At 36.1% G+C, this 13,552-nt stretch overlaps 3 protein-coding genes across 17 annotated transcripts in view; 1 reads left to right on the top strand and 2 right to left on the bottom strand.

Moving 5' to 3' along the window:
• The window catches only part of LOC128891758 (protein retinal degeneration B), a 32,581-nt gene extending 25,966 nt beyond the window's left edge, over positions 1–6,615 (top strand). For 7 of the 15 annotated variants that reach the window (XM_054151515.1, XM_054151523.1, XM_054151519.1 and 4 more), the window contains 10 exons: positions 4–384; positions 466–752; positions 830–982; positions 1,271–1,533; positions 1,603–1,711; positions 1,783–1,939; positions 2,016–2,165; positions 2,245–2,425; positions 2,536–2,810; positions 6,195–6,615. In XM_054151515.1, coding sequence (XP_054007490.1) covers positions 4–384; positions 466–752; positions 830–982; positions 1,271–1,533; positions 1,603–1,711; positions 1,783–1,939; positions 2,016–2,165; positions 2,245–2,425; positions 2,536–2,810; positions 6,195–6,339 — 2,101 coding nt within the window. In that variant the 3' untranslated portion in view covers positions 6,340–6,615. Of the gene's footprint in view, positions 1–3; positions 385–465; positions 753–829; positions 983–1,270; positions 1,534–1,602; positions 1,712–1,782; positions 1,940–2,015; positions 2,166–2,244; positions 2,426–2,535; positions 2,815–2,862; positions 3,258–4,113; positions 4,329–5,056; positions 5,212–6,194 lie in introns of those variants that run through there. The other 8 variants (XR_008460921.1, XR_008460918.1, XR_008460916.1 and 5 more) reach the window with 8 other exon arrangements.
• Positions 6,616–8,815: 2,200 nt separating this feature from the next.
• On the bottom strand, positions 8,816–11,342 carry LOC128891771 (protein 60A-like). The gene is made up of 2 exons (XM_054151550.1): positions 10,511–11,342; positions 8,816–10,423 (listed from the first exon to the last, which is right to left on the bottom strand). Exons 1-2 carry the CDS (start codon positions 11,124–11,126, stop codon positions 9,864–9,866), a joined length of 1,176 nt encoding a protein of 391 aa, XP_054007525.1. The 5' UTR covers positions 11,127–11,342; the 3' UTR covers positions 8,816–9,863.
• Positions 11,343–11,493: 151 nt separating this feature from the next.
• LOC128891772 (serine/threonine-protein phosphatase 2A activator-like) lies at positions 11,494–13,283 on the bottom strand. The gene is made up of 8 exons (XM_054151552.1): positions 13,141–13,283; positions 12,982–13,067; positions 12,673–12,876; positions 12,385–12,602; positions 12,181–12,305; positions 11,996–12,096; positions 11,797–11,904; positions 11,494–11,720 (listed from the first exon to the last, which is right to left on the bottom strand). Exons 1-8 carry the CDS (start codon positions 13,181–13,183, stop codon positions 11,580–11,582), a joined length of 1,026 nt encoding a protein of 341 aa, XP_054007527.1. The 5' UTR covers positions 13,184–13,283; the 3' UTR covers positions 11,494–11,579.
• Between the last annotated feature and the right edge of the window lie 269 nt (positions 13,284–13,552).

Raw genomic sequence — 13,552 nt, 5'->3', positions numbered from 1 at the left:
CAGTCTAAGTCCATATAGTTTCGACGTGTCACCTTCCTCCATGGACGCCCCTCAAGTGACACACGACACCATCCCAATTGGTGCAATACCATTGTTTGCTAGTTCCACTCCTGAGTATCAGGATGCAGTCTCGCGAGTTATAAACGGAGCCAATCAAGTTTACCACGAGTTCATTAAAAGCGAAGAGGGTCGCGGTTTCACGGGGCAGATTTGCTTTGTTGGGGACTCAGTAGGAGCAATTTTAACGTATGACGCTTTATGTAGATCATCCCACTCCAGGCATAATAGCGAAAACAATATTTTGAACAATCAAGGCATCGAGAACAATGAAGATGGGAAACACTTAGTCGCGCCTTCCCCCAGAAGAAAGTCTTCAAGTACAAGGTGAAGGGTTTATTAACACATATTTGACGAAGATCCAAAACCTTATGGTGAGGTTAACGTGTGTCTTCTTCTTTTGTCTAGCGATGGTCAACAGAGTTGTAAATTGGACTTTGAAGTGGGAGAGTTTTTCATGTTCGGCAGTCCACTTGCGTTAGTTCTAGCGTATAGAAAAATTTCTTTGGGCGGTGATAAAAATAGTAATATAAAAAGACCATTTGTGAATCAAGTGTATAACCTATTCCATCCTACTGATCCTGTAGCTGCTAGGTTAGAGCCATTAATCTCTGCCAGATTTTCTCTCCTTCCGCCCGTTAACGTGGCTCGATACCAGAAGTATCCGCTTGGGAACGGTCAGCCATACCATTTGTGTATGTATTATTCGTTCAAGATTAAGATACACTTAGAAAATTATGAAACTAATAAATGATGTATTTATTACTTTCAGTGGAAGCAATTCAGACGAATCCACAATTATTTACCGATGGTCTAAACATTCCAAACGTATCAATGTCTCAATTAAGGCGTCTGTCCGATATATCAATTCACAGTACGATGTCCGGTATGGTTGAACATGTTCCTTTACAAATAGTATCTAATTGTAAGTGAATTAAATAAAAGAAAACAAATTCATTAGTCTAAACTAAGTTTATACATTTTTACGTTTCGATGTTTAAATTTGAGTTACCTTTAAAAATAAAATAAATAGAAGACTTGGTTATATATCGATTGTCGCTTGTGTACAAATATATAGGCTTGGTTAAGACTGATCAATTTGCCTTCCTTTATTTAATATTTATAAAAGTTTACTTTCATTTGGAAAGTGACTTATCGTATTCAATCTTAATATCAGGTATTATAACGGTCTTTTATTTTCAATTTATTGCAGTAACGCAAAAATGGTGGGGCACAAAAAGATTGGACTACGCGCTCTACTGTCCGGAGGGTTTAGCAAATTTTCCCACGAACGCTTTGCCACATCTTTTTCATGCTAGTTACTGGGAATCTTCCGATGTAATCGCATTCATTGTACGACAGTTAGGCAGATTTGATTCACCTATACTTAACAACGAGGAGAAAGAATTAACTTGTTTCCGTCCAGGTCAACCTAGAGAAAAATGGAATAAGAAACGTACTTCTGTTAAACTAAAGGTAGTTTTTATAGATAGTACTTTTTAGATTTTTCCTAAATATTCATTTTAAGAGAATTTCAATCTCTAGAATGTTGCTGCCAATCATAGAGCGAACGACGTAATTGTCCGGGAAGGAGCACCGCAAGTGTTGGTTGCTAGATTTATGTATAGTCCAATCGATGTTATAGCTTTAACAGGTAAGTTAGATACAACTCCGCGTAATCCATGTATTTTAGGGACATCTTATCAGCATAATCAATTTTCACAGGTGAGAAGGTGGACATTCACATTATGAAGGATGCACCCGCGGGAGAATGGACGTACTTATCAACCGAAGTGACTGATAAGAATGGTAGAATAACATATAAAATACCCGATGACAAGGCATTAAGCTATGGACTTTATCCAGTTAAAATGATTGTTAGGTAATACCATTGATCTGTGTAAAAACGAATAGTACTATTATTGCGATATATTTAAAATTAAACCATCACATTGCAGGGGCGATCATACATCCGTAGACTTTTTCTTGACTGTGATTCCACCGAAAACAGAGTGTGTGGTATTTAGTATAGATGGTTCATTTACGGCAAGCATGTCCGTTAGTGGGAAGGATCCTAAAGTTAGAGCAGGGGCTGTTGACGTTGTCAGGTATATTTCAAACTGCAATATGTGAAAATAAATTTCCTCCCCACTTTATAGTTAACTAATCTAAGCGGTTTTCGTTCAGGCATTGGCAAGAACTGGGTTACTTAATTATTTATATTACTGCGAGGCCTGATATGCAACAGCAGAAAGTTGTTTCCTGGTTGTCTCAACATAACTTTCCTCATGGTCTTGTATCCTTTGCGGATGGTCTTTCGACGGATCCGCTTGGTCATAAAGCTGCGTACTTAAACAAACTCGTTCAGGTAAATAATCATCTAAGAATACCTTTGTTTTCACTGGTTTCTGATGATATTAAAATAATAGTTCTCTCTCTTTCTCTCTCTCTCTCTCACACACACACACGCATCCATAGGAGCATGGTGTAATAATCCATCACGCGTATGGCAGTAGCAAAGACATTAGCGTCTACACAGCAATTAATCTTAGGCCAAATCAAATTTTCATCATCGGAAAAGTACCAAAGAAGCACCACGCTCTGGCGACGATACTTCATGACGGTTACGCTGCTCATTTAACCATGCTACAGGCGCATGGAGGTTCGAGACCTGCTCAGGGTAATGCACGCATGGTGATCCCGAGAGGTCAGTTTGGTTTACCCGGACTAAATGCTTCTCTACGACGGAGAAGGTAAGCTATCTATTCCTTAAATACATTTGATGTGGATATTTTGTCTTGTCAGCTTACACCTTGTCGTGATGTGGGAATTTTTAAGGTAATAATTCATTCGATCCTTGCTATCCTCGACGTTCAGATGTTTCGGTCGCTGCAGAACGCTGGAGGTGTCATGCGTGTGCAATAAATGTTGTCCCCTAGAAAGAAGACACTCAGAGCGGGCGTAAGGCATTTCGGAGATTAATCAAAAACTCTATTGTCTGTACATAGATAACGCTGTATTTTTATAGCCGGACATACTGTGGTATCAGTATGAAAAATTTCAGTGAAAAAGTAGTTGTTTCAGAGGTAATCGATGTTGGTGTGATCTTTGCATTCGAAGCGCGCCCGAATCGATGTTAACTAAAACCCGTGTGTGTCGAGAGATTTCTCTATAAAACAATCGTAGACTACGAGAACAAGGTACATAAACCACGAATAATCTAAGTAGTCTTTTGGCATGGTATAATCCATAAGAATCTCGACACACGATATAGACCAGCGAATATCTCCGAAAGCTCTTCTCTTGTACGCGAAGAGCAACGCTAGGTGTTCCTTAATCTAGTGTTTTTCAAACTGGGATCGTTGGTTCATTACATTGTGGAATAAGAGAAATGAGTCTAACCTAACGTTAGTTAACCTAAAGCACTACAGTTCATAACACTACACATATTCATAAGAAAATAATTATTTTTTTATAACTTTATGAACAATATTTTCTACTTATAACATTTATAACTCTTCAAAAGTTTTTCTCTGTTAAGGGGATCTACTGGTAGGTGAAGTTTGAGAAACATTGTCTTAGTCTATATCGTATGTTCAGATATAGGAATCATTTTTACACGACGTCCGCTGTATACGTATACAGTAATAATACAGCAGTTCACTTTGCGACAACGTCCAATTTGAATTGAACAAGATTTCCGTAGTTACACTTACCATACACATCTATGATCTATGTACAGTATTGTTTCATCCATGTTGATACATGTCATCGTCATCTTCCCTTTTTCTTCTGTCGCTTTTTGCGTTAGAGTGACGCTGCATTTACAGATAGAAAGATAGTATTTTGATAAGTTCTGTTTTAATTGTAACCGTAGGCGTGCATATGTCCCTTAACATTTCACCTTGGATCACCGTAACTTTTCATATTCCAATGTTGGAGCGAACTTCACAACAACTAATTTTCTCTGTATCTCTAATACGTTTCTTCACTTTCTTTAGCTGCTAAATAAAAGGTTTGGGCAGTGTTTAAAGCTTATCAGTTTGTTCATTACAGGTACCTGTTATGAAGATATGTCTAGTCACACAGCGTAGCCGATATCGCGCTCTCGGCAAGAGCCGCAGCCATCCTACGCACAAACTTAATGTTTTATCTATCAGCCATGCATATGTCCAGAATTTGTGGTTAATCAACATATGAGTGTCTAGATGTACAGAGACTAAACAGTTTTTTCGTTACCTCCTGAAATGGTCTGATCTTTAGTGACCAAGGTAATCCAGAGCCCCTTACCGCTTGAAATCTGTTAGGTGGAATGTTTGTGTTACAGAAAACGTTGAGCTAGATCCACCACCGATAGACAAAGCATTTTTTTATTGGACAGATGTTCAGACAAATGTCCATTTAATTTTAATTGTCTCAGGAATATGCGTTTCATTTTTAATCCGTTATTCGACGTTCAAATCATTTATGTAATTTAGCTTATGGTTTCGTTTGGACCCTGTATCCTTTAACACATCGTTTGTATTCCAATTCGGTGGTTGATCGGGCTAAAATATCTGTTTGTACAAGAGATTAACAGCACGACTGTACAAGTAATACAACAAAATCTCTGACACAATGCACGACTATACATGTGAATGCCGTATCAAAAACACCACGATTCACGGACACATGGTGTGCCGTCCCTCGTTTTACAACTGTCTTTCGATACGCTTCTGACACAATATTCAACTGTCCTTTTTAGCTATGTATTGAACTTCTGCAGGCGGACCGGATACGCAGATCCTACAGCAATCGAGATCACTTTTTACTTAGAGCCAATCTTTTCTTCTTTCATGTTTCATTGTACTATTTTTTGTACCAAAGCAACTTCCATTGTAGAAGTTCCATGGAAGATAATTGCCGACGATGCGTGAAACAAGTCTTTACATCACTTTAATTCTGTCACTTTACATTATTTCGTTTCTGTTATTTTCATGCAATTATATTTATTTTGTAGTTAACGAGGAGGGATCTAACGAAGAGAACCTATGATATCAACGGGAAAGGGATAGTTGTCTTTCTCTGTCTGTAATATATTCGAAGAAAGTTAAACTGAAAGTGTTAATTCTTTATTCGCTGAAGATGAGAAGAAGATCGCTTCCACAATGGAAGGTGTGCTCAGACGCATATAATTATTTACTCATTTAAGGAATGTTCGAATAAACCACTCTGCATCGCTGTCATTGTAAATGGGACAGCCGTTTGTCTTCATCTTCATTCATTCATCTGTGCTTCTTATTCATGGAGATGTTGTATCACGTTTCTATCACGCTTTCAGTACAAACATCAAAACACGCTGCTAGCTCTTCTACGCTGTTAATCCATGTCCTCATCTGCTTCCACGTTCGGTGATCTACCACTCGTCTAGTTGATTCATGCGGTATATTTGTCACGATTCTATTAAAATTTTACCACAGTTGTATATACAGTTCAATAACGTTCGAGAAGATCCTTCATTGGAATACATTTTAGATTTAGCCTCTTAAATCGTAGTCGAATCTAATTATGTACAGGGTAACGTTTAATAATTAAAACAATAATTGCAATCAGAATTAGCAAGGTGGAGCAGGGACCACTGCAGACTTATTGCATACACAACGCAATGGAACCCTGATTCGATAAGGAGAACGTTAACTGGACATTTCTTTCTTTTTAACGCTAGGAACTTGAACGTTTGATTCAATTTCCTAGCACGGTTTGCGGAGAAACATCTACACGTCAAAAGCAGTTGTAATTTGTCTCTTCAGGCATGATTCATGATTAACCCTGCAGCTGATAGTGAATCAGACTCGTTTTACGCTTTATCCTGTTTGCCAGTTTTTGATAATTCTATCGTACCTTTAACATTGGAGGGTTGCTTAAGAGATTACGTTGTTCAGAACAATTAAAGGATTTTAGAGAGTACTACTACTTCAATGGTAACATCAAACTATGCTTACGCGTTTGGTAACAAGCAATCTTTTAATTATTCTGAGCAGCATAGTAGACGGATGACCCAGATTGACTAGCAGTACGTTATGTATGCACAAACACATACAATTCTTGAACACGTAGAGTTCTTGTATCGACTGTTTACTGATACCAACGAATTATAGCTCTTTCAGGCTGGCCAAGAGGGCAATATCGCAACCCATCCCGAGCAAGATGTTGTTGCCATTGGAGCGATCGACGAGCGTTGGCCCCTCAATTTCGCCGCAGACTGGGCCAGCCATCAAAACCACGGCACCGGAGAAACTCTGACGATTCGCGCGCTGTCGGTCATTCTTCGAATCCCGACAGTGAACGATCCACCTTCAATCACGAGGATAGCTCGGATAGCTTGAAACACAACTAAGCAAGACAAAAGTCACCGTACGTTTCAACCGACGCGTCCTCAATGATCTAAAGAAGATGATTCTACTTTGTTACTCCACTTTTATATCCTCTCTGTGTATAGCTGTAAAGTTCACGTCACGCAGTGTGCCATTTTACAAATTCAGCTCTGCGTTAGCTCAAACAAAATATTCTCGTGAAATTCTGACTGAGTCAAACGTAGATTTCTAACCGGTTTGATTCGGGTTGTAAGAGTTACGTTGCTACGTTTATGTATTATTTTTAAAAGAAACCACCAAGTAAATACCAGAGGATTTAATCTTTGTCGAATAACGATATTTATGATCTCGTAAAACCGGATTTTTAAAATAACATACTGTGCGTCGTGGCCGTCGTTTGCGACGGTCCACATGTATATAATGCAAACCGCGAAATCATACAGACCTCCTCCGAGAAGGATCTCTCCGATCGATCAACGGCTCGAACGTACGGGGACTATTTCCATGCGAAGACGATCAGTGACGTCGTATCGAGGATCTGCACGGTGTGATTTAACTTTTCTATCGGCGTGACCAGAGCTTTTTTTCTAGCGACTTACCGAACACTCTCTGTAAGCGTTCCAGAGATTCCACACTGACACGATGCAATAGGCGTCTTTTGCAAGGTGATCGAACACGATCAAAATTTTTGATAAAATAGTCGGACGATAAAGTGTTTAGTTCCTACTGTGAATGACGAATAAAAGTAAGCACGATTTCCTAGAGAAACAGCACCGTTTTTAGATTTTCGTTTCCGTGCGTCTCCCTCGATCGGTTTCATCATCCAGCAAGCGAACAAAACGTGTACGGTGATTAACTTTAGTATTCGGACACTTTACAATGTTTACTTCGTCTATGACGAACGATAGGGTTGCGATAAAAGTTGCAATCAGTCCGAATATTAAAGTTGCTGCGTGTACAATCATCTTTACCTTACTTTTTGTAGTTTATAAGGCGTTAACGAATATTTGTTGAAATTGTTACGCGAATCTCTTTGTTGTTATCGAGAACAAAACTGGCATTAATTGTGACATTAACTGTTAGCGGTAATTAATCTGTAAGTCCTGTTAGCGCTCTGATCCATTGCCAAAGGCTATTGGATATGTAATGCATGAATGTCGCGCCCAAGTTCCTTCGGTGCTATGTTATTTTCAACGTGCTATTCGTATCGATTTCTAAAAAGAACAGAAGGGAAGAGTATGTGCAAAAGTATAACACCGTTTTGTATGTTGTCTATTGAGCAGTTTCGTGGATACGTTAGGTGTTTTCCCGATAAACGTTGGTACAAAGACACTTCCCTCATATCGCGTAGTTCCGTGTTGTCGTGGCCGGGTATGTAAATACGACTAAAGTGGTACATAAGTCGCTGCAATGTTCATGGATAACGTTAGAATATAATTTGTTAGTTAGTTACGATCTTCGTCGACGGACGTGTGCTGTCCAGATGATAATAAATGTAGCTCCTGTCGCGTGAACAAACGGATAGCTCTGCGACGAAAAAAGCCGGCGTTAGCTACCGATGCGTTCTGTCGACAATTGTACGCTTAACATTTTCCAATTAGATGAACAATTATCGTCCACCTATCGGTCGAGGAAATGTAATCTAATTTTATAATCGGTAACAATTTGAATTATTGCATCGCTTATCGTTACGAGCAATTATTATGAGATAGTTACGTGGCACATTAGAAAGCTCAGCGATTCGATCTTGTATTGTTTAAAGCAACGGTGTTTAAAAAGTAACGCGGCTAAGAAGTGATGCGACTTGATTCTTTGAACCTCGCCAACACCATGGATGACGATGGTGAAATCATTTCTTTTTTTCTTTTCTTGAGCTAAGTATTTCGATAGCAGACGGAATTAGATTAATAATTAATTAACTCATCGTTGTACCATCATTGTTCCTTGACTGTTCCAATAATATCGTAGTCGGTCGAAGATCTGGCATCGATCTAGTCCTGGCGTAAATGGAAAGAAATAATATATTATTATGTCTACGCTGTGATGCGGTACGTGAAGCAGATTTATTAATATTAACCAAAATACTGACTGTTTGTATCGTTGTAAAGAGGCACGAGCGTAGTTCTATATACAGATATACGGTATACTGTGTAGGTATATATACATACGTCTATCAGAATGTGTCCGTTTACATGTATACACATGTATGTATATAACAGTGTGTATATGTATGTATAAGGTGTTTGAGAAGCGCGTAACTTTATTGAATTGTAGATGAAATCCTAGGAATACGAATGAGTTAAGTTTTTGCAACGTTTATTCTAAATTCATGGATCTCAAACACTTTTTACAATGTTTAGTTCGATGTGTAAACAATTACTAATGGTCGTTTTTGTGCATATCGAGAAGGTTATTCGTTGTCAGATAGATCATACATTATTATGCGTATAACCGATAAAGTTATTCGCGAAATACCTTATATATGTATGTATACGATGACGTTATTCTTAAGATATATTATATATTTATTCGTAGACGTGACTGCAAAGATATTTTACTTATACGGATGAACGATTATTATCACTGGTAATAAGAGTTATATTTTTGTTAGCATAACTTAAATGACATGTTGTAATAACTAATCAAGAGTCATTGTTTTATATTATGCGACCTCGCTCTAACATAACGATTGTTTTATATACCGTTGACTCGATTTTCTTAATCAGCTTCAGCTGGAAAGGATCTCAGATTATTGAATAGAACGCCTGACCGACAAAACTTGTATTCCACTTTCTTCATTGGGTATTACAATAAATGATAAATCATTGTCGTTTACATCGGACTCGGTTTATTATTGTTTAGTATAATCACAGTGTGGAAATTATTCCAAACTTAACCTTAAACCAAAGCTCCCGTCTGCCTTTATTAACACAAAAGTAAAAAATAAAGTTTCTTTATAAACATTTCTTAAATACATCTCTCTTAAAAGTGTTTTTAGAGTAGTTGTTCCAGAGAGATGTATTTAGGAAATGTTTATAAAGAAAGCATGCTATGAATTGTTCTCAATCTTACAGTGTGTTTTATTCAGCATATATACAAATAAATCCTCTCTGAAACGATTAAGCTTTTACAGCATCAACCTGCAGATCTGCCGAAACATGCATCTCTGCACTGGTGTGCAGAGAGGAGATTCATTCTTAAAGGGTGTGATATTATAGCATAATATAATTTAAGAATAATTGTATACATGTTGTTGTTGTTATGATATATATTATAAATATTATGTAAATACATATTTTTAAATACAATTGTTTATTAAAATATATTCTTCTATGCCCTAATATAATTCAAATATTTAATATAACAATATACGTTAATATCTGTGTAATAGAAGTATAAGCGAATTAAGTAAAAGAATTCTTGTCCGTTTGTTAAAAATTTGAGCTATACAATTTAATGGCAACCGCAACTATTGATAACCATATTTCTGTATTTTTTTAAAACAACGTTACTGTCGTCGAGAAAATACAGTACCGAAATCGATGATAGTTTCGTAGGTGCACAACAAGGTTTTGGTACCTCTTTTGGTTTCATAAGATGTACTAAAGTCTGTACAATGGCATGATTAGTTGCATTCACGTGAAGGTTTAGTGGAAAATTGCATTCTCCGCTACAATAATAAGCATCGTATCCTTCCGGTGCTATGATCCAATCTTGCCATTGAAGATCTTTAAAATTTACGTATAAAGTTTTCATATTACACGTATTCCTATTTCTTCGAACAACCCGACTGGTATAAGGATTATTTTTAAAGTTTATATTACGAAGATTATATTTCAGTTGATTGGTATCATCCTCCTTTTGTGTAAACGTTATATCACGTTTATTACGGTTGCCAGAATTTTTAAAAAAGCCGACCATAAATGGTTGTTTATGTGGAGCTCCTAAAACACCTACAATTCCTATATCTTCTGGTCTCATAATACGTCCTGTATAATCAGCATGATATACTGCTAAAAAGAAGCCACGATTTTCTTTTGGATATTTAACCCAATGTTCGAGGGCCACGCTAATATTTAATGTTATCCATCCTTCTTTACCTATTGTAGTATTAGCAGAATTTATGTAATGTTTAATACGTCCTCCATTTTTTGTACGGGCCACTCTATATAATGCTATTGCATAAGTCTTATTAAATTGAGCATTCATATTTAGACTTTGATACAGTCGTAGTTCGGCTGCAATAATACGTTCTCCTCGCGGCACTTCCGATACATCGAACCAGATCCTTTTTCCACGATTAGTTTTGGATGCATTACCTGAATGTGGATTATGAGCACCAAATGTCATAATCAGATCACTTTGGTCAATAATATTAATATCATGATTAGTTAAATTAAATTCATCCATATTGTTATGTTCGTCTTGAATCGATTTGTTATTGGATAAAATATTTTTATAAATATTCAGTAAAAACGTAGGCGCTGATCTTTTAACTAACAAAGCTCTGCGTGCGATTCTCTTTGGTCTCTTGGGTAATTCAAAAAGATTTAATAATTTATCCTCCACTTCTCGTTTTTGTTTCCGATTGGCCACCTTATGTAAAATTGTTTGATCGACTCCATTGTCTACATACAAACCACTTGATCTTTCAGAACTCGTAATAAATATTAATATTAGAAGAAATGGTATTACTATAATATACTTCTCGTACATTTCGTTTCTCTTTTAATTACATTAAGAATTACAATACTTCATATTTAAACGTAATACAAATTAATAATAATGAAAATTGTGTCTGTCCGCAAATATTTGTAGAATACGATTCTTAGCGAAATAATGTTTACAGTGACATAAGACTTTCATTGGCAGAAACGTATTTGTATACAAACAAAAACCACTGAACTGACTTGGTCGAGATATTATAATCTCTAGAGTGTCGGAAGATAGGATATCGTTACGCGATTAAATTAAAGAGTTAAGTTGCGAATAAAAATATTACATATAATAAAAATTATTAATATTAAATGATATATTCAGTAAGCTGTTTTAAATAAATTCAATTTAGAAATCTAATAGTACGTAATCATAATGTACAATTTTATTATAAATATTGAAATTCTGTTACAAGCTACATAAACAAATATCAAGTGTATTCATAGAATATTGTTATTTTGGTGGTGGTGGCGGTGGTGGTCGTATAGGATGATCTTGACGAGGACCTTTTCCCACAGGAGGAATGGATGCCGGTTTTATCGATAACAAGGAGCCAAATAAGACATGTTGAATGACAGGAAATTTTGCTAGAACCTAACATTCAAAATGAATAAATCTATATATTACTTTACTACTGCAGTTTTAGTTATGAAAAATGGTTAATTGTTACCTCAGCTTTGTACATTTTGATGAGACCATTATTTACTTTTGCCCATGATGAAACCGCGCTAACATTCCACAATTGGTTTGAATGTTCAGCAAATGGACCAATCTTTACCTAAAATTGAAGTAATTTTTGTTATATTTCGAATATAAAAATGTTTAATATTATCCATGTTTGTATGCGTATTGTACACATGTATACAAACCTTTGAAATGAATTCAATACAGCCGAGAAACATGTATTGCTTGCTATACAATTCAACAATTTCTGGTTCAACAAAATGACGAGGTTCCAAACGAGGATGCCCTGAAATATTTAATTTGTATGGATGTTTCTATAAAGAATACTAATACTATACAAATAAAAATATATAAATTAAAAATATAATACCAATTAATTGAGCACTTCCCCATACAAAAGGAATGAATTGGTAGTCGTCTAAACTCCAAGCACCATGACTACCTGCTGGTTCCATCCTGTATGTTAACTGTAATCTACGCACTAATTCAAGGTATCTTCAAAAACAAAAACGATTTTAATACATATTAACATATAAACTATTAAGCTATTACTGTTATATGATAAATGTGTCACCTATTAAATATCTTTACAACAACAGCAACTTTATCATCCTGTTTAAAAGCTCCAATTTTAAACATACAACATAAAAACATCAGAAATGCCATTTCATGACCTGTGCCATAATCTATACGAGTAGGATTACCAAAACTTTCGAATAAATACTGAACTATTTCTGGAACTGCTCTATGTAATTCTGATGGCAATACTTTTTGCAATTCTTCCACTCCTCTCTGAAATAATGCATATCAATGGATATTGAAAAAATTCATATGAAAGCAATCAAAGGTTATTTTTACTCACTTGCTGGAGCCTTTCGTGCCATAGCCTAAATGATTTGTTACCGAAACGTTGAGGTTGTTCAGTTGGAGGTATTTGAGTTATCCATTCATCAAATTCATTAAGCATTCCAATGACATTATCTATCACAGGGTTTTGTGAACATTCAATATTCAAGGCTTTCCCTTGAACAGACTCATTCAAGGCCAATATAAATCCCAAATATTCCTACAAATTCATTTCTACAATTACTTTCATACACTAAAGCTTTTATGTTAATTTTTATATACATCAAATAACAATAATTAACAAAAAAAATGTAAGAATTCTTACAAAATACGCTTCTGACTTTTCCCAAGTTGCCATGTCAGCCGGTACTTTGATGGATTTCTTTGGAACGATGAATTCGTAATCGTCCGCTAAAATATTAAAAATTGATTGTCTCATTTCGTTTTTGTAATTAATCGTTTCGTATCTACGTAGAATACGTACGCAATAACTGTGCATCTTTTACAAGTTCCTTTGAAGTTGACATGGTAGATTCAGACAGATTCAGAATGATTCACACTGCTTTCAAAAAGAGACGAATCTACGTATGTACTCGAATCATACACGTATAGTGCTATGAAACATTCGAACTTCACAGAGTATTGTAATCTATTAGGGCTGATTAGGGATAAATCACTTTAAAGTATCACGATAAAATCCACAGTCACGTAGAACCGTAGAAGTTTGCAATTCAACGCTATCGTGGATGATCGCGAGACTTAGGTACAATTTTCAAAGTATGCTCTTCTTCTACAATAAAAAAAAACTTCAGAAATGTAAAAACGCGTGATGCTCGACCCTGAAAATTTCAAATTTTAGAGAGCGAACGTGCACTTCACCATATCAGAATCGTACA

Source organism: Hylaeus anthracinus, unplaced genomic scaffold (genome assembly GCF_026225885.1).
Source record: "Hylaeus anthracinus isolate JK02 unplaced genomic scaffold, UHH_iyHylAnth1.0_haploid 12002, whole genome shotgun sequence".
NCBI lineage: Eukaryota > Metazoa > Arthropoda > Insecta > Hymenoptera > Colletidae > Hylaeus > Hylaeus anthracinus.
Note: the sequence above shows the minus strand (reverse complement) of the source record. Positions and strands in the feature narration are given on the sequence as shown.